Genomic DNA, 19,920 nt, shown 5'->3' on the forward strand with positions numbered 1-19,920 from the left:
TTAATAATAGATACATTGTCAAAGTCGAGGCTAACCCTGAGCAACAGAGAACTCGGAAAAACTCCGTCGAATTTTAAAAAACATCTCAGGAAAAGCGTTTTGTTATTATGTCTATTGTCATATATTGACAAAGAAACCAAGCTGGGGCTGATCGTGATGTAACGCGCAACTACCGGGTACTGTTGAGTCGTCACGTGATCATTTCCCGCCAAAATATCACAAGATACTTTACAGTACTCACGTGTTTGACTTCTATTTCTTGTATCTGTTCTTTCAAACTCTTGTTGAATGTTCTCATTATACTAAATTAATAAATAAGAGGCACGATCACTAAGACCTTACATGACACTACTGAGTATCAGATATAACGTAATGCAAGTTATTTCTCTTTCCTTTCCATTTCTCTCTTCCTAACTTTCTTTCTATTTTCAAGAGTCCAACATTCATTTATGAAGAAGGAATTAATATCCTTTAAGATCCCTTGCATGTGACGTCGAAGCAGCTCTATTTGAAGGACTAAACAAAAGAATTTCAATCTCATGAGAATTGTAAACCTGATATTTAGTAGTTCTGGTTACCTCTGGGCCCAGTTGTTCAAAGCCCGATTAGTGCTAATCCTGGGTTAACTCTTAATAAGACCTATAGAGTTAATTTTGGATTAGCGCTAATCCAGCTTTGAACAACTGGGCCCTGGACACCTATTATGTCATCCAAATTGAGCTGCATTTCGACGTACTGGAAGGGGTTAATTGCAACATGTTCCCGGTGGAATAGATCACAAGAATAAGGGTAGAGGTGTGGTAGTGATTGGGAATGGGGGATAGGTTTAGAGTAGAGGTACTTAGATCTTACACTTTATAAAGGAAATCAGCCAGTAGAGTTATAACAGGAACAATAAACAATGACATCCAGAAGACAGGAGATGAGTACAGCATTTGATCCTGGTAAATAATCAAACAAATTAAAGAAGAAAAAAAACCCAAGTACAGTATTTTATCCTCAGTGCATACTCATTACCGAGCCACGGGAATTAAGATATGGAAGGTGACCGCGACTGCTGGCAATGAGCATGCGAAAAGCATACGATGCGTCGTCAACCGCCACCAGGGGAGGTGGGTGGGGTGAATCTTCTACTCTCTCCTTAGGCAGCTTCCGACAGAATGATTCAAGGATCTGGGTGTGGCGCTTATATATGCAGGGGTCGCAAAGCATTACACCCGCACTGCGCAAACTCCAATGTCCATAAATGGGGGGTTGCTAAATTCCTACGTGACACGCTAATTATGTATGCAGTGAGAATAGTAAAATAACACATGTAACAATCGATATAAAATGATTACGCTGGAACACGAAAAGTTCGACGTCCACAAAGCAGCTATAGTTGAAAATCGAAACTTTTTACCTGTCCTATCATATCTGGTGCGATATAGAGGGCCATGGCTGGAATACAATAGATGAGTAGGAAAAAGAACCAACTGGCGATGGACCCAAAGATCGACAGATGGCACAACTGAGAACAAACAATAACATGACGTCATTAGTACAAGAAAGTTACTTATTAAGTACCTTTCGTATTTGGTACGGTCAGGGTACGGAATCGAGGACATCATTTCAACCAATCACGATGCGCGAAAGCATTGATCAGCCAATGAAAATACCCGGACACGACACCGTCATAATTCAGTAATTTTTTTATGGCTGTGAAGCGACACGGCCAACGGCACAGAAATGATAACTTCATCCTTTGGGCCAATCACAGTGCGCGAGGGCATTGATCAACCATTGAAACTGATCTAAAGCAGACAAGAAAGACATACCCAATTCCAGGCATCCAGTTCCATTCCTGCTTTGAGACACACAGTAATCACTACAAGCTGTGGAGACAGACAGACAGTCAATTCATGAAAATCATATAGACTGGCTTCAATAGATTCAAAACGGAATCACAGTGGAGAATTTCTCTATTGCTACGCAATTTATTCTATCGATTCAATATCTTTATGTTCCTTCACAAATATATGACTCAATAAGGGTGTCTCTTAATAAGTCAACAAGGAATTTTCTGCAACAGAAAAAAGTTCTTTGGTTAAAAAAATCACCAAAATCAGGAAACAGACGTTTAAAGAACGAGAAAAAGTCCAGAGAAAGCTATAAATTGATCCATTAATCGCTTCTTCACCAGTAAAGTTTAAATAGAGGCATAAATGTAGATAAAACCTGGACACAGAATCTAATTCTCGAGTGACACATGGTCTGAGAAAGGAAAAGTATCTTTATTACGCGACAACCAGACGAATAGAGAGGCACACAGGCACACAGGCACACAGGCACACCGGCACACAGGCACACAGGCACGCAGGCATATTGGTAGGTGGAAGACAAACAGACAATCATCTCTAGGGTCTTACCGTGTATACTACGTTACCAAGATGCCATTCTCCTACGACTACCCCAGTCTTGTATGGTACCTCTGTTAACATGATAACAATAATCTATCAGGCACGATGAAGACCATTTGTCAAAAAAGTCTTGTAGCTATGGTCTTACAGATGTGGTAATAGTATAAAGCAAAGGGAAAATGCCAGACGCCTTTGCGCGACAAAATTCTCTCTATTCTACCATCCGCTTCTAACAAGGGCAATTGAAGGACCCATTTTACCCATTTATTTTTTTCACTTTTTATCTTATTTTATTTTTTCGATAAATTCTTTAGGCATTCCCCTCCACGAATCCTCGCGGGACCAGCGAGATCATTGCCAGTTTTTTTTGGAATTTATTAATAAGACTTTTAAGATAACCACAATAACATATGTGTTACAGAGTCACATTACATACCATGTCTAAGCATGAGAGTGGGCAGGTAGAAAAGGAGTAGAGAATGGTAGACGGAGGTTAGTATCCATAACCAGAACACCTGCGCAATGAAATTAAACATTAATATAATCCATGACAACCGATACTGCGAACCTATAATCTTTTACATCCATTTGGATTATGGCGCGAGCCCCACAACAGAGACGACGACGATGCGCTAGGTACCGCAAACTTTCAACATTTAGCAGGGCGTCATAACGAAGTTGTTACTGATAAAGCCGCCATATTGAATCTCGTTTATGCTGAGTGTTTCTACGTGTTTGCGGGCGTGTTTCTGGGCCTGATCCTTAGCGGTTAGCGGTAAATCCGATGCTAAAGGTCTCTAGTTTTTTATTCATGACCTCTGAATTTTTGGCTTCCGTCAACCAAATCCCCAAAATCTCAAAGGCCTGAGTCCGTTTTATCATTATTTTGTTATTAACGTAGACGGAAGCCAAAAACCTGGACGTTAGTCGCGTAAGAATGGGTGTAACGATTGCGCCAATAGATCTCTTTAGCTTGGCTGCATAACGTTTTGCCATTTCAGACCACGTGTCATTTCCTAGAATATCATTTCTTTGTTTAACGGTTGCAGATGAGAAGACATGGATACTGATACATCTCAAACAAAGAATCTTATTCTCGAGAGAATGACACTTGATAAACACTATAGTGCACCAATAGGCCCTTTGCAGCTCAGTAATTACGTGCTGATTAATTCACTGAGAGCAAATGAATGAACATCATTCCCTTGGGTGAAATATACTGGTGAGCAAACAAACTTTCTACAACCTGTTTCGAGAGATCGTAATAAAACTGCATTTCGTAACACACTGGTTACCCCATATCCTCATAGATACATGGATTAGATACAAGTAGAAAAAAAAGCATACGAGGTGTCTATATACACGTTCTATTGGAACTCACCTTTGTGTTGTAAATCTCAGCATTCTGTGATGTTTTGTACAACTTGGGGTACTTGAGCATACTCTCTGAAGACACGGTGCGGTCAAACAGACCAATTGCTAGGGGAGGTACTGAAGTGAAGAGCTGATGAGAAAAAGACATGTTAGGATGGAGACACGGTGCGGTCAAACAGACCAATTGCTAGGGGAGGTACTGAAGTGAAGAGCTGATGAGAAAAAGACATGTTAGGATGGAGACACGGTGCGGTAAAATAGACCAATTGCTAGGGGAGGTACAGATGAGGAAGAGACGTGTTAGGATGGAGACACGGTGGGGTCAAACAGACCAATTGCTAGGGGAGGTACTGAAGACACTTACCACATTGTAGATACCGATACACCATTTGTCAAACAGAATCTGACCTGAGAACCCATTTTCCAGGGCAAACCACAACTAAAGAGAGAGGATATATGTTAAACGAAGCAAAACAGTAACAGAATCACGTGCTAAGAAATGTTTAGGCGACTAGACAAGGAACGTGATTCACAATATTTTGGGAGTGTATAGAATTTGTAAGGTCAAAACACTAATAGCCATTCAAAACACAAGCGAATTAATAATGCTGATAATACTGATAATAGTGTTAATAGTCTCCACTCTCTTTGGAAACAAGGAAATCAAGAGTGGCATAGCAGTTTGCATTGTTAGGTCTCTCCCTTTGGTTCAATCTGTGAGTTAGCCATGCCTTGACTTAGGTCAGCCCAGAGATTGTTTCAGGGTTTGATCTGTGAGTTAGCCATGCCCTGACTTAGGTTGCCCAGAGGTTGTTTCAGGGTTCGATCTGTGAGTTAGCCATGCCCTGACTTAGATCAGCCCAGAAGTTGTTTCAGGGTTTGATCTGTGAGTTAACCGTGCCCTGACTTAGATCAGCCCAGAGGTTGCTTCAGGGTTCGATCTGTGAGTTAGCCATGCCCTGACTTAGATCAGCCCAGAGGTTGTTGCAGGGTTTGAGCTGTGAGTTAGCCGTGCCCTGACTTAGATCAGCCCAGAGGTTGTTTCAGGGTTCGATCTGTGAGTTAACGATGCCCTGACTTGGATCAGCCCAGAGGTTGTTTCAGGGTTTGATCAGTGAATTAGCCAGAGGTTGTTTGCAACATTTAAAACTCTGCATAATAGTGTCCAGTCTGGTGGGAAACATATACATATACATTTAATATTCCGAGGTGCTGCAATTTATTTTAGCTCACCTCAATGACGTAAAGGCAGACATTCTTGTAGAAGGAGTACAATATGAGTTTCGACAAACGTTGATAGCTCCATGCCCCATGTACGAACAGCAGTTTATTGAGGTAACGAAACTAGATCAAGATAGGAAACGAATTATAACTGATGGTCCACTCACTCAGAGGGGGAGGGGAGGGGATGAACGTGGTGGTTAGTAGCTACCTGTGCAATGGCGTAATCCGATGCGCTGGCTGCCTGCAGCCCCTCAGCACCACTTATTCCAACACCAACATGTGCTGCCTGAAGTAAAAAAAGAAAAACAGGGTTGCGTTACAATGGGCGAATGTTGACAATGGTGTTACATACATGATGATGTATGAGGGTGATGATAATACATGATGATGATACATGATGATGATACTTGATAATGATACATGATGATGATACATGATGATGATACATGATGATACATGATGATGATACATGATGATGATGATACATGATGATGATACATGATGATGATGATACATGATGATGATACATGATGATGATGATACATGATGATGATACATGATGATGATACATGATGATGATACATGATGATGATACATGATGATGATACATGATGATGATACATGATGATGATACATGATGATGATACATGATGATGATACATGATGATGATACATGATGATGATACATGATGATGATACATGATGATGATACATGATGATGATACATGATGATGATACATGATGATGATACATGATGATGATACATGATGATGATACATGATGATGATACATGATGATGATACATGATGATTATTCATGATGATGATACATGATGATGATACATGATGATGATACATGATGATGATACATGATGATGATACATGATGATGATGATACATGATGATGATACATGATGATGATACATGATGATGATGATACATGATGATGATACATGATGATGATGATACATGACATGATGATACATGATGATGATACATGATGATGATACATGATGATGATGATACATGATGATGATACATGATGATGATACATGATGATGATACATGATGATGATACATGATGATGATACATGATGATGATACATGATGATGATACATGATGATACATGATGATGATACATGATGATGATATATGATGATGATACATGATGATGATACATGATGATGATCCATGATGATACATGATGATGATACATGATGAATATTATAAATTATGTATCACAGTGATCAGAGACCATGATTGTAACATAACGTACCTGGATCATTCCAACATCGTTAGCACCATCACCAATAGCAAGCGTAATAGATTCCTTTACATGATTCCTGACAAGACGGACGACTTCAGACTTCTGAAGAGGTGACACCCTATTTTACAATCCAAAACTGTAACATTAGTTTGCAGTAACGATATTTTCAGCTCACATAGCATTCACTCGTTTCTATCAGAGGGGGTTGTTGAGGTATGACATTTATTACCTGCAGCAAATGACGGCCTTGCAACACATTGCTAGGTCAAGGAAACTTAACTTCATTTCATCTGTCAAAGCAGAAAGAAGAACCTGTAAAACAAGGAGACAGATGAATTTATGAAAATATTGACCGCAGATATAGGAATATGATGGTACAATTGAGAACTTTAACTTTTTTTTTTAAATTAAGGACTACAAGGTTTAACTTTGCAGAAAGCGAAAACGTTTTTTGAAAAGAAAAGAGAAGAGAAGAGAAGAGAAGAGAAGAGAAGAGAAGAGAAGAAAAGAGAAGAAAACAAAAGAAAACAAAAGAAAAGAATTTTTTTTTACCTTGCCGGTGATAATGAGAGCAATATTCTTCTGAAATTTTAAAATACAAATCAATATTAGTTCAACAATTTGAGTAAATTTAATAGTAACTGCTAAGTTCGTACTGACCGTAGCTGGTGGTGGATTAGAGATGGTTCCATATCGACCAATCATACGTAAGTGCTCATTCAGCCATTCACGAGTGCCCTAGTATCAACCAATAACAATTACTTTTTGAGTGACAAGAGAAAATCATGGGGATTGCCTTTGTTTAGTTCTGGACATTGATAAACCATAATTTTTAATACTACTTGAATAATTATCAAAAATCAGGTCTATAGTTACTTTTTATAATGCATGAAATTTGTAAAACTTTAACCCAAGAGAAAGAAGTTGTTTGACTTACATCAAGTGTTGACTCACTGCAGATTAGAAGCTTCATTTCTGCTGTCAACAATCGACAAGCGTAGCCTGAAAATGATGAACAGAAAATAGTTATAACACCACCATAAAAACATTGATAACAGCAGCAGCAACAACAACCGTAGTAGCAGCAACAACAGCAGCAGCAGCATCAGTAAAAACAGCTGCAATATTAGCATCAACATCTATGACAGCAACAACAGCAGCAGCAACAACAGCAGCAGCAGCAACAGCAGCAACAGCAGCAGCAACAGCAGCAGCAGCAGCAACAGGAGCAGCAACAACAGCAGCAACAACAACAGCAACAGCAACAGCAGCAGTAACGACAGCAGCAGCAACAACAGCAACAGCAACAACAGCAGCAGCAGCAGCAGCAGCAACAGCAGCACCACCAAAGCCAACAAGCAGCAGTAGCAACTGCAGCAGAAATAACAAACAGCAGCATCAACAACACAGAATCACCAATAGACAACAGCAGCAACAGCAGTAACAGCAAATAAATAAAAATTCAAGAAGTAGAAACCATTCTTACCAATGTTAATGGCAGTTTCTTGTTTGTCTCCTGTCAAGACCCAGATCTTGATATCTGCATCCGCCAGTGCTGCAATACTCTCTGGAACACCCTATGAACAAAGTATATTGATGTTCAATTATCTACCAAGAAAAATATTTATTGACCAAGTTGATTGCTGCCATGAGAATTGATCTTACCTCTTGCAGTTTGTCCTCAATAGCTGTTGCACCCAGAAGGAACAGGTTCTGGGGAAAAAGAGGAGGATTAGTGATGACTGAAGAGGCCAGTAATGATGAAACATGATTATAAACGATACAATGGTGATACGCGATAGTGATGCATGATGGTGATGGTAATGATGATGGTGATACATGATGAAATGACGGTGATACATGATGAAATGATGATGATGAACATGATGAAACTGATGGTGATACATGATGATGATGATGATGATGATGCAGTACACAATGTTGATATATGATGATGATACAATCATGATGATGATGGGTTGATTTACCTTTTCAATCAGTTCAGCAGCCATATCTACTTTCTCTGTTCTGTTTTCTAAAGCAGTACTGGCTTCATAATACAATTTGCTCCATTCACTGTATTCTTCTGGCTCAAGCTCCGTCATGGCGATACATAGTGTACGCAGACCTGAGTTACAATTACAAATCAGATATAAACTCATCAAACAAAGCTATCTACTAATGATTTCTTAACGTGTGTGAAGGTTACTTCAAATATACTAAGCTAAATTCTTGCTTAGGCAACTTTTTAGAACTTCAAAGAACACACACAGTTATCTAGTACTGGGCCCGGTTGTACAAAGGGTGGATAGTGCTATACAACGGATAAATCCTTATCCAGTGGATAAGTTGATGCTGTTATACAATAAATGTATCCACTGGATACCATTTATACCTAGGATAGTGCTATTCATTCTTCCTACGACCCTGAAGCATAACTCACCTTCTCTAGCATACTCTTCCATGTGGGCTACAGTGGATGTATGGTACAGCTGATTTTCCCTTAGTCTTTCGAATATCACTGTATCCTGAATAAATAAAAAGCAAATGGGATTCAGTCCGATGCAAATGGATGGTTCTTGAGATTTTAAGATGTATGTCTATAAAAACCAACAGCACGGCCGAGGTATGATAAATGATGACTGAACTTACAAACCTAAATAAGATGACCAGAGTAAGCTAAGGGGTCTGGAGAATGTTCCATACAATACAACGATTTAATTGGATGGAAGACTGGATACTTACTGCTCCTTTGCAATACAGCTTGATCTTGTCTTCAGGTGTTCTAACCACTACAGACATTCTTTTACGATTGCTAACAAGAACAAGAGGATTGAACGTGCAGTCAATTTTAACATAACATGCCTGAAGCCAGGGTTAACCTGAGTGCTAACCAGGAACAAGTATTTAGGTTTTTCTTCCCCTAGGTGGTACTAGATGAGTTAGCTCTAAAGATTAGACCCTGAACTTTCACGTAAATGCCTCTAAAGGAATGCAAAAAAATAGAAAAAATAAATAAAAGAATAAAGTTTTACCTGTTGAATTCCAGGACATTAAGGACCTCATACACTTCTTCCTTTCCCATCTAATGACAGAAAAATAAATAATTATATGAAAGAAAGAAATATAATAAGATTATAATGAGATAATTACAGCTATTCACAATCACATTCGCCCTCCAGCGATTGTTTCTGTTGTGACAGAGTATGTTTTGGTGGACATCAATCAAGGCATTTCCATGACATTCCATATGCATGTGCCCTTTTAGCTTTGTGTTTTACAACAATGTTATGGAAACGCCTTGTGATTGATGCCCACCAAAACCTTCTTCGCCACAGAAAAAATCTATAGAGGGCATGTGTCATTGAGAATGGCTGTAAATGGTTAAATGAATTCAAAGAAAGAGACAGAGACTGTGTGGTGGAATTGTTCTTACCGCATTTATGATGACTGAAGTAGGAGTACGGACATTAAATGAGAATCCAAGCTTCTTGGCACCTTTTACTAAAGCACCTTCATCTAAAGGAAGTGTGGAAAGGTGGTCATTTATTTTTGCAAGAAGTAGAAATAGTTATTTTTCTTTTGATACATAGAAGTTAATGAGAGGAGAAAGGATGGATGGATGGATGGATGGATGGATGGAAGGGAGGGAGGGAGGAATAAAGAAGAGAGTGAAGGAATAAAGGAAGGAATGAAGGATGGAAGGTAAGAAGGGTCTGATAATATCAGAAGGAAGGTAGGAAAGAAGAAATAAAGAACGTTATATATTGTATTAACTGTTAGTTTAATTCCATATGTTAATACAAATACTGTAAGAAAAGAAAACTAAGTTCATCTTTTTTAATTATAAAGCGTCAGGGTAATTTAAAGGCTTGTAACTGTACCTTCAGCTCATATTTTAACAACATTGTGATACAAGTTGCATAGTGAATCAGTACCCTAAATGACTTGTACACAAACCTGGAGAAGCAGCCTGATAGATAATCTTGTCTGGGTTCTGCATGTCTCTTTCAGGTACTACGGTATGGCAGACGGACAGCAAGGTCAGGAATTCACGGATCACTGATGCTGTAGGCTGAAAATACACAAAAAGTATTTGATTCTTCATTAAGATCAGATACAAGTTCAATGCCATTCATGATTTGAACTTGTGTAACATCTATCTACTAAACATTGGCCACTCCATACACATGGACACATATTTGACAACTTTCTACACCCTAGCAAAAGTAATAAAATTATATTAATAATGCAATAATATAGAGGTTAATTACATGGTGCTCTCTCAGGTTGTCCAGCAAAGCTGGGTCTTCAGCACTGAAATAAATGAGAAAGAAAACATGAGAAATGATATATTGTTAGCGCTGTTCCTTTTCATTTTCTATGATATACACCTATTTCAATGAAATGTTGAAGATGCGAAAAGCCAATGGTAAACGGTGATTAGTGATTGCACGTCTGAATGGCACAGTGGCCATCCATTTAAACACGAATAGTCAAGTTGGTTTAAATGGTTACTTCTACAGAAAACACAATTCAACAACATCTGTGTTATTGACAAGGATAATGATAAGAAAACATGGGAAGCATGGGAAAGCATGGGTGGCGTAGCGGTGAGAGTGCTCGCCTCTCACCAATGCGACCCGGGTTCGAGTCCCTACGAGCTTGGTGTTGTATGTGAGTTGAGTTTGTTTGTTGGTTCTCTCCTTTGCTTCGAGGGTTTTCCGGATTCTCCGGTTTTCCTCCCTCCGCAAAAACCAACTTCTAAATTCCAATTTGATCTTGAGCTTTCACCTAGCATGGATCTGTGGGTTCCATTTGTGATTGTCCCACTCTGTGATTACAGAGAAAACTGATAGATAGATAGATTTTAAAAGAAATACAAGTCATACCAGCTATTCTTGTATCTTGGAATGACCTATCTCCTATCTCTTACCTCTAAGTGTCTCTTATTGCTTATTACCTATCTCAGTTTGCCCCCTCAACCTTTTTTAAGTACTGTAGCTGAATGTATAATTAGTATTTAATAGTGGATGGAATACCTGTATGATATGCCACCAATAGTACTCTTCTTGAACTCCATGACATTTCTGGTTAAAGTGCCTGTCTTGTCCGAGAAAATGTACTTCACCTTGAAACACACAAATTTATTTATATTTATTCATAGTTTATATCAATAACCCTTTTTTATGCATGTTTTGGTCAACTTCCTTCAACCAACATTTAAACCTAAGAATCTGATTATAATAAAGTTGTTCACCATTTTCCATTGTTGTTCAAATTACCAACAGCTATGGGTTGTCCTTACCAACAACCTCAAGACAGACTTCTCAAGCTGTTAATATGATAATTTCCAAACAAATCCACAGACGTAAAATGTTTTACCTGGCCAAGCTCTTCATTCAAATTGGATGTTCTGGCCATTGCAGGTGTGTCTGACTGGCCATGGTACATATCCAAATCCTATCAGTAAAACAAGTACACATAATTCTTGACGGGTCCAAAACAGAAGAAACATTAAGAGACTAGATTTAAGAGCCTGGGGGGAGGGGGTCTTAGAATAAATGAGCTCTTGATGGCAGCAGTATGGGCTAAACCATTAACAGCACACACCACCCATGTGAGTTTGAATCTCTATGTTGAATACTTGAACTAAGTACTACAACAGGAACAAGCATAGCTGAGTTTGGTTTGTGTGCGGCCTTCAGAGCTAGAGGTCCATGGTTCAATCCTCAGGATCCATACATCTGTTTCAACTTCTCTCTTATCTGTGTAGCTTTAGCTTTGAATACTCTTAAAACAGAGCACTGATGGAGAGAGAGGGTAAACTGCACACCGTCAGTTTCCAATGATAGCAGTTGAATTTCAACAGAAGGAACTACCAATGTTAAATATAGGTACTTTACCTTCTTAACATTATATTTAAATGTGTGATAAACTACTATAGAAAAGGTTGTGATGTTAAAACCAATGATAAATACCGTATTAATGAAGATAGCTTGCATGAACTTCACCACCTTTGAAAGTAATAAAAACCATTAAAATCAATTAAATCATTTTTTTTTACGAGTGAGTGCTCTCTACATGGGAACTTCTATGACAACATGGAACAATGGCACATGCAGTCATTGTTGGCAACGATGACCAACCAACCAGGCATGTTGACTTGACATGTTCATGTCTTGACATGTTCATATGTTTGCTGTATTTTATCAATTCCAACATCTTCATTGTTTTCAATTCATTCAAATTTTGGAAAGATCTATTAAAAAAAATTTTATGACCAAAGTCAACAGAGTTTCTAATTAAACTGAGATTAAAGTGAAGGAAGATATACCTCAAGTGTAACAGTAAGACTGATAGGAATAAGGTTATTGAAGAGAATGATGAACGTCAGGAATGTTAACCCATAGTTCTGTGGTGCCAGTTCTGGAAAAGAAAAAAAATGTGTTAATTAAGTAAGCTACAGATATAATCTTTGTTCCTTCATTTTGGATAATGGTGTGGTCAGCTTCAGAAAATATTCACTCCATAACATGAAAATATCATTGAAGGTATTGTATTGAATGAATGAATGGATGGATGGATGGATGGATGGATGGATGAATGGATGGATGGATGGATGCATGCATGCCATGTAAACCTTCAATGTCTACCCACTGGAAACATTAATTCCCCTCTACGGTTGGGGGTATTGATATTTTATGAAATAAAATATAATACCCTCAGCAGTATACATATTTTAACTTAATTTACCTTTGTATCCAAGATACCAGTCTTTATCTGCATGATTACCTGTAATGATACAATAATGATGACGACAACTACTAACATGCTATATATGATACTGTAACGGTTTATTTGAAATTTTTGCTCACAGGCTGGTGCTGCTCAAGAGGACTCAGGGTCCCCTTCAAGGTACATTGCACCAATTTCCAAACCCATAAAATCCCCATACCCATCTCTCAATCAACCCATTAAGAAATCATTAGTAACAGCCATACACTGAGGGCAGGTCCTCATTTGTGTACCGAAAACCTTTTGTATTCTTTGAAAGCTTTCTTCTATCATTAATTTCTATTGAATTACATAAACTGTGTCTGGTACACGAAGGAGAAGCCCTTAGGGTGGTCACTGCCAGGGTTTCTTTACATCCTCAGTGGTTCTTTTACGTCCCTCTTTAAAGTTCCTTACCTGTCCAGACATAGAATCCAATAGTGCTGAAGAGAGCCAGAACCATTAACAAACCAAATAAGAATAAGATCTGGATATTGGTAGTATGGTCCATGTTAGAACGTTTGATGGGAGCAGCAGTAGAGTTCTGAAAAACCAAGATAAAATTCCTTGACAATGTATTCTTGTCATTATATTGTCAATAATACAGAAATAGAAAATGTGTGCAAGTGCTGTGTGTAGTAAAAATGCATTAAGCATGCAGGGGTCGGATCGTTAGGGGGAGACAGCACGGCAAGCATGTTTTTTATGTCTTTAATAAAATACAAATTACATTATGATATATACATTTCTTTTTAAAAGTTTTTATTATGAAATTTGTGGTGACCAGTTTACTCAAATTTTCTTGTAGTGGTGAACTCGTCATAAATACTTGCAATTCAATAGATCTCTTCACTCTTGAGAATGATGCCTGATGGCATTGAAACCTTGAGAAATTTGAGTCAACATGTTGCCACAAATTTTATATTAATTAAAACAAATTACAATAACTGTTACTTAAATACTTGTACACGTGGTACAACATTGGCATATGCATTGTCAATTTTAAATGCACTTGAAGTTAACATAACAGATGCTACAAAAGTCATTAAAAAAATCACAGCTGCCTTGGTCTACTGGGAAGAGTAGTATACTAACCTGCATCAGCTTAGAATCATGACCAGTGTACACAACAAGACCTGAATACAAAAAGAAAAAAGGTCAACAATCTTTGATTGAAAAAAGAGCATTCATGAAGATATATACGATAAGGAATAATATAAAGAGGGATTAAGTGGGGATGGAAAATTACAGTTCCATCTGTGAGTTACATTAGCTGTGATCAGCCCATAGGTTAAAGATGTGAATTGTGTTTCATCAAGCCAATTTTTCTCAGAAAAAAAATCAAAGCTCCAGGGAAGATTCGAACCTGTGACCTTCTGTTTGCTAGTCAGACTCTCTCAATTCATGTTGATGAAGGAGATCTAGAGGCTCCTTCAGGGTATCAACAACATTTGAAGCTTTGAAGAAGATAACATATATCTCACCAAATATCCAATGTGTATTTCTGAGTTGAGCTCCTCTTAGCAATGCTTGGTCAGGACCTAATGGGTGTGGCCTGAAGATAAAGATCAAAAAACATGACCACTGCTATTGACTGATACTGGTGATCACCACGCAGAATGAATCTTTAATCCTTAATTTTCAGCTTACTTTTTCCCTGTGAGAGCAATGTTTCCAACAAAGTCATACAAGCGATTATTTGGTCCCTCACATTCTACTCGACCCTAGCAAAAAGAGAGAAAATGAGTAAAATAGGCCCAATATGTATTACTATGAATTAAATAAATACTGAATATTACAAATTAAATGAATATGGAATGTTTACAGCACGCCAGTTGAATCTGTATTAATAATTATATTCATACCTGCATACAGCGAACATCTATCAAAGATGTCATCTTTGCAGTAAGTGACAAGGCCTACAGTAAAGAAAGACATATGAATATGAAAGAAATATATGTACAAATTACATGCAAACAAAATGTTTCTTCAAAAATGCAAAAACTTAGTTGGTTTTTATATGGCTGTAGAGACTTGGACTTTAAAAAAAAATCACAAACTTTTCACTGAAGTAAAAAAGTACATATTAGCTACAAACCATTTTTTGTTCACTAAAGATTAATTATTTTTTCATTTACTGTTTTCATTATTTCGCTTTTGCTAGTTTAATTTTCTTTCATTGTACTGTAAATATTATGGATGTGAGCCCCCTTGTTAAGCTTTACAGCTTTTGGGGCAAATGTTTAGTCAAATATGTTGAAATAAAAAAAAACACAGAAATTAAATCTTATTTAAGGTGCTTTGTAATTACTGTACTTGCATAGTTTTATGCACAAGCTTTTGTACATATTGCGATGCCATACTGTATGGTTTTACCAGATGAGGAGTGTGAAAGCTCAGTTAGCAGCAAAAAGCCTATGCATATAACTGCAAATACAAAACTGTGTTCATACTTTCACGTGTCCTGCTGTAAATAATTGGAGTTTTGATTGACATTGTCAGCATTTTATGCAAATAAGGTACAAAGTTCACTGACAGTGGTGTAATATTCCAGCGAAGATGAAGAAGAGTGATTTTTGGCTTTGAAAGTGACTTCAAAAATAGTGATTTTCGATTTTGTTTTTTTGTTAGATGTAATTGTGACATTTCTCCAGATTATTTGGTTTGAGAAGTTTTTCTGTTTGGTAGTAAAGAATCTAGAATCTGGAATTCAGGCAACCTTGCTCAAAATTGTTGAAGGTGGTTTCAGGCATAGTAGGAGTCAAAGGGTTAAAGAGATAAATTTCCTTACTTCAAAATTTATCCGAAAAATTCAGAATTGTTTATTTTTTAAGAGCCACAAGTTTGATAGCCACTGGCTATTCCCAGTAAGTGTTACCCTCATGAAAATAAGGACAGGTTTTTGTCTGTCAATAGCTGATCAGAGTCTGTCATCAACTATTTTCAGTATTGTCCAATAAGGACAAACCAGGCTATTTAGAATGCCCTACCTTCTATTCCTTTACAGTATGTTACCTGTCGTATCTTTAAATTAGTCTCGCCATCGAGGTTGCTTGTTTCTACATAGCACATACCCATTGGCTCACTGAAAAATACATCAAATTAATATTAATTATTTATTTCACCAAAAGATGATCACATTATGCAATACTGTAACCATCATTCTTAAAATAATGTCTGATCTAACTGGAAGCTGTTTCTTACGTAATGCAATTTTATTGGTTATTCAATATATACAACCTTGTTAGGTCTGATTATTATAATAAGGAGAAAAAGGATGTTTTTTTATTGGGGGGAAGGGCTGGGAGATTTGCAGAACCCTTTTTTAAATGGTTGTAGCCCTCCTCCTTTTACTCAGTAAGGAATTCATGAACCTCCTATGAGTTTTTAAGTTTTTTCATCTTTTCACGGTGTATAATTTACCTTTTTATCATTACTCCTATGAGTTAACAAGGGAACAGCTTTTATCAAATTAAAAAGGTTTCAACAAAGTTCAAATTTTTACTGATGGCCCTCCCTTCTGAAGCCCCTGCCCCCCCCCCTCCCCGTTAAAAACAAACTTTCTTAGCAATTTACCTTGATGACAAGAGGATGAGATCAGCAGGGAAAAAATGTCCATTGACAACTTTGACAATATCTCCTACTTGAACCTAAAAAAAAACAATGCCGATAAATGTCCATTATTTTGGTCTGTAACCTTGATGAATAATTATTATTGATAGCTACCTGGGTGACTTAAAGTACAGTATAAATCAGCTGTTGTTTTATTGAATATCTTACCTCTACCCATTGTAAAGACTGTAAAGTACCATCCCTAACAACTGAAAGATAATAATAAAACAAATAAATAAATGATCAAGACTTATAATCCATGATACAGTAGCAACCAACAACAGCAGCAGCAGCAGCAGCAACAATAACAGCTGCAATAGTAGCAATGACAACAGCAGCAGCAACAACAGCAACAGCTGCAATAGCAACAACAATAACACTTGCAATAGCAGCAGCAGCAACAACAGCAGCAACACCAACAGCAGCAACACCAACAGCAGCAACACCAACAGCAGCAACACCAACAGCAGCAACAACAATAACAGTTGCAGCAGCAGCAACAACATCTGAAATAGCAGCAGCAGCAATTAACAACAGCAGCAACGACAACAACCCAACAGCCCAATAGCAGCAACAATAACTGTAACAGCAAGAACAACAACAACAGCAATAACCATAATGACATAATGACAACAAAAATATACTTATTAATAATAAGTAATGGTTTATAAAGAACTTTAATTTTAACAATACTAAGAATAATACCTTTGACTTTTCTTTTATTAACCAAATCATCAGCTTTGTGACGTTTCTAGAAAGATTTTAAAGATTAAAGAAAATCATCACAAAAAATGTGGTGTTACAATTCCTAGACTAATGTTTTATGACAAACAGAAAAATATTCCAAGCAAACCATCCATTACATATAATATCACTTACATAATCTTCAATAATCTCTTTAATAGCAGAACAAGACAAGACAGCAAGTAGAGGAACAGCAGTAGTGTAACGTCCTGTAGGTGATACTCCATCTATTTGCTATCAAATAAAAGCAGTAATATGATTAATTATGATGTCAAAAAATTATGGTAAATAATGTCCTTGGCTTACTTAGGGTAGCCTTTAATAGCTGGTGGCTAACAAACCTGTAGCCCTCATTCAAAGATTAAAATTAAAATTTACAAGTTGAATTTTGCAGAGGAGAACCCAAAACTTCAATGTACAGTATTTCTAGGGTGACAGCCCACTAGATAGGTTAATAATCTATCATCATGATGATAATCTTAATTTCAATCTATTGTAACTACTACATTATTACCTGAAGAAGAGCTATAAACAAGAAGAACACATTGGAATATCTGCTAAACTGTTCTAGAAGAAACTTTGGCAGAAATGTGATGAAGTTGTACTTGGCAGTGCTGTGGAAGAGAAAAAATTTACAAAGTGTTTGTCATCAACATTCTAGGATCATCTGTACATGGGCATAAGGAGGAACTTTAGATTGGAGAGAAACCTTACAGCTGTAGAACAATTCTCTAATTATCATTTTTTTTCAAATTGAATAAATCTTATTGGGAAGAAATATATGAAAATACAGTGAAGTCTCACCATCTCAAACCACCTGGGACCAGATCAGGGATAAGGTTTATAAATAAATAGCAAATTGATACATTGATGGTAAAATATGTAAGTAGTATCTTGCAGCCTCAGGTTTGAGATAAAAGAAAGTTTGAGATATATGAGGTTTGAGATAAAGTCTTCAGATGACTGATGTTTTGATCAGGATCAAAAAATATGACAACATGGAACAATTAGCTAATGCCCATTCAAAGGAATTTTATCATAGATAGAAACAGATAAATATTTTGTGAAAAACTAAACGAAAAAATACAACTGAACTGATGTGTTATTTTATTATCCTTTTACCTGATTTTGTTATCACAATATGGTCTAACTTGTGGTTTATTGATAATAATAATTCTCTCGGCATCACTCCCATCAGCACTATCATCCTGCAAAGCCCCATAGTTATCTGAACCAATAAAATATGAATAATGAATCAAATAAAATGACAATTTTACCATATATAATCACAACGGCACTGCTAGACTACTATACAGAACAATATTTGTCCTAAACAAATTGCTGATTTTTGCAAATGTGTGGTTCCAGAAAATATCCATACCCACACACGGAGCAGGAAGGGGAGGGTGCTCAAAGAAAGAACAAAATTACAGGGTTTGTTCCTTTTACAAATTCCCTCTTTTGTGGAGGTACAGTATGGATATTTTCTGGAACTACACAATTAGGGAAAAAGATTAACTGAAAAAAGCAAGATTTCATGCATATATTTCCAAAAATAATCCTTTTCCAGATATTTTAAAATATAATTCTATAATTTAATCATCAACTGTCATTTCATAAAGACAGGAGAAACATGATCACAGCTTTTACTTAGTGTAAACAAAGACAAATTATAAAACCTCTAAAGTTCTTCATAGATGATGATTCATATTTTCAATTTTTTTTTCTAGGCTAAATCTAATTATAAGCTATTTTAAAATTTATATTAAGCATAAATTACTGATTGTAACTGATGAAAAATAAATTATATAATTGAAAGAAGTGAGAGAAAAAAAAAAGAATAAGGTAGATTATTGAATTTTCATTCAAAATAATATATTCATGATCAGTAGTCTTGAACTTAGAGTTCCTCAGAATAAATTAACACTATACAGGGCTTGAAAAAAAGAAAAGAAAAGAAAAAGAAAAACACACAAAAATTTAAGGTAAAATTTTGCTAGCCATTTAATTTTTCATTTGGCACTTATTATTTTTTGTCTGCAATTATTAATATGTAGACAGCATTTTGGCCATTGGCAGGCCACTATTTTGAGTCCTGTTTTAACTTGTTTTAATCTATATGCAGCTTCTCTCTCGAATTGAATAACATTATATTGGAAAAATAAACCTTGACTTCCTATTTTTTCTGGTTTTGGAATTTACATCTATTAGTAAGACTAACATTTTCTTTAGCTCAATTGAAGATAAAAAGAACACCTCAGTAAAATTGAAGACAAAAATACAAGGGAAAAAAGAAGTTCTGTAGATCAGATTGGGAATCTTATTTTTTTCTTTTTTTCTTTCTTTTTTTTTTTTTTTTTTTTTTTGCATGAGGTACAGTATTTTGATCTTGGAAAACTAACATATATGTATATACCATAAATGATGCTCACAAAAGCACATTTGACAATGTCTAGTATGTATTATTCAAAGACAGCCAAAAAACAACACCTTGAATTGCATGAACAATAAATATTGCATTTT

The 19,920-nt window shown here is 36.6% G+C and overlaps 1 protein-coding gene across 2 annotated transcripts in view; it reads right to left on the reverse strand.

The window, feature by feature from the left end:
- The window catches only part of LOC116304311 (phospholipid-transporting ATPase IB), a 30,510-nt gene that overhangs the window by 3,146 nt on the left and 7,444 nt on the right, over positions 1–19,920 (reverse strand). The window contains exons 2-42 of one of the 2 annotated variants that reach the window (XM_031714022.2): positions 18,520–18,625; positions 17,912–18,011; positions 17,533–17,631; positions 17,359–17,404; positions 16,822–16,862; positions 16,618–16,691; positions 16,057–16,126; positions 14,907–14,960; positions 14,692–14,765; positions 14,526–14,596; positions 14,137–14,177; positions 13,459–13,585; positions 13,021–13,059; positions 12,602–12,693; positions 12,246–12,281; positions 11,650–11,727; positions 11,307–11,395; positions 10,539–10,581; positions 10,225–10,339; positions 9,701–9,783; positions 9,300–9,349; positions 9,010–9,079; positions 8,708–8,792; positions 8,253–8,392; positions 7,930–7,977; positions 7,751–7,841; positions 7,202–7,266; positions 6,925–7,002; positions 6,817–6,846; positions 6,494–6,576; positions 6,274–6,382; positions 5,206–5,283; positions 5,007–5,117; positions 4,138–4,212; positions 3,781–3,903; positions 2,836–2,914; positions 2,409–2,470; positions 1,818–1,874; positions 1,403–1,510; positions 853–941; positions 242–302 (exon numbers count right to left, since the gene is read on the reverse strand). In XM_031714022.2, coding sequence (XP_031569882.1) covers positions 242–302; positions 853–941; positions 1,403–1,510; positions 1,818–1,874; positions 2,409–2,470; positions 2,836–2,914; positions 3,781–3,903; positions 4,138–4,212; positions 5,007–5,117; positions 5,206–5,283; positions 6,274–6,382; positions 6,494–6,576; positions 6,817–6,846; positions 6,925–7,002; positions 7,202–7,266; positions 7,751–7,841; positions 7,930–7,977; positions 8,253–8,392; positions 8,708–8,792; positions 9,010–9,079; positions 9,300–9,349; positions 9,701–9,783; positions 10,225–10,339; positions 10,539–10,581; positions 11,307–11,395; positions 11,650–11,727; positions 12,246–12,281; positions 12,602–12,693; positions 13,021–13,059; positions 13,459–13,585; positions 14,137–14,177; positions 14,526–14,596; positions 14,692–14,765; positions 14,907–14,960; positions 16,057–16,126; positions 16,618–16,691; positions 16,822–16,862; positions 17,359–17,404; positions 17,533–17,631; positions 17,912–18,011; positions 18,520–18,625 — 3,170 coding nt within the window. Of the gene's footprint in view, positions 1–241; positions 303–852; positions 942–1,402; positions 1,511–1,817; positions 1,875–2,408; positions 2,471–2,835; positions 2,915–3,780; positions 3,986–4,137; positions 4,213–5,006; positions 5,118–5,205; positions 5,284–6,273; positions 6,383–6,493; positions 6,577–6,816; positions 6,847–6,924; positions 7,003–7,201; positions 7,267–7,750; positions 7,842–7,929; positions 7,978–8,252; positions 8,393–8,707; positions 8,793–9,009; positions 9,080–9,299; positions 9,350–9,700; positions 9,784–10,224; positions 10,340–10,538; positions 10,582–11,306; positions 11,396–11,649; positions 11,728–12,245; positions 12,282–12,601; positions 12,694–13,020; positions 13,060–13,458; positions 13,586–14,136; positions 14,178–14,525; positions 14,597–14,691; positions 14,766–14,906; positions 14,961–16,056; positions 16,127–16,617; positions 16,692–16,821; positions 16,863–17,358; positions 17,405–17,532; positions 17,632–17,911; positions 18,012–18,519; positions 18,626–19,920 lie in introns of those variants that run through there. The other variant, XM_089038830.1, reaches the window with a different exon arrangement.

Source organism: Actinia tenebrosa, unplaced genomic scaffold, assembly GCF_029948245.1.
Source record: "Actinia tenebrosa isolate PJP-AT-01 unplaced genomic scaffold, QUT_ActTen_1.0 PGA_scaffold6__47_contigs__length_16458017, whole genome shotgun sequence".
NCBI classification, from domain to species: Eukaryota; Metazoa; Cnidaria; class Anthozoa; order Actiniaria; family Actiniidae; genus Actinia; species Actinia tenebrosa.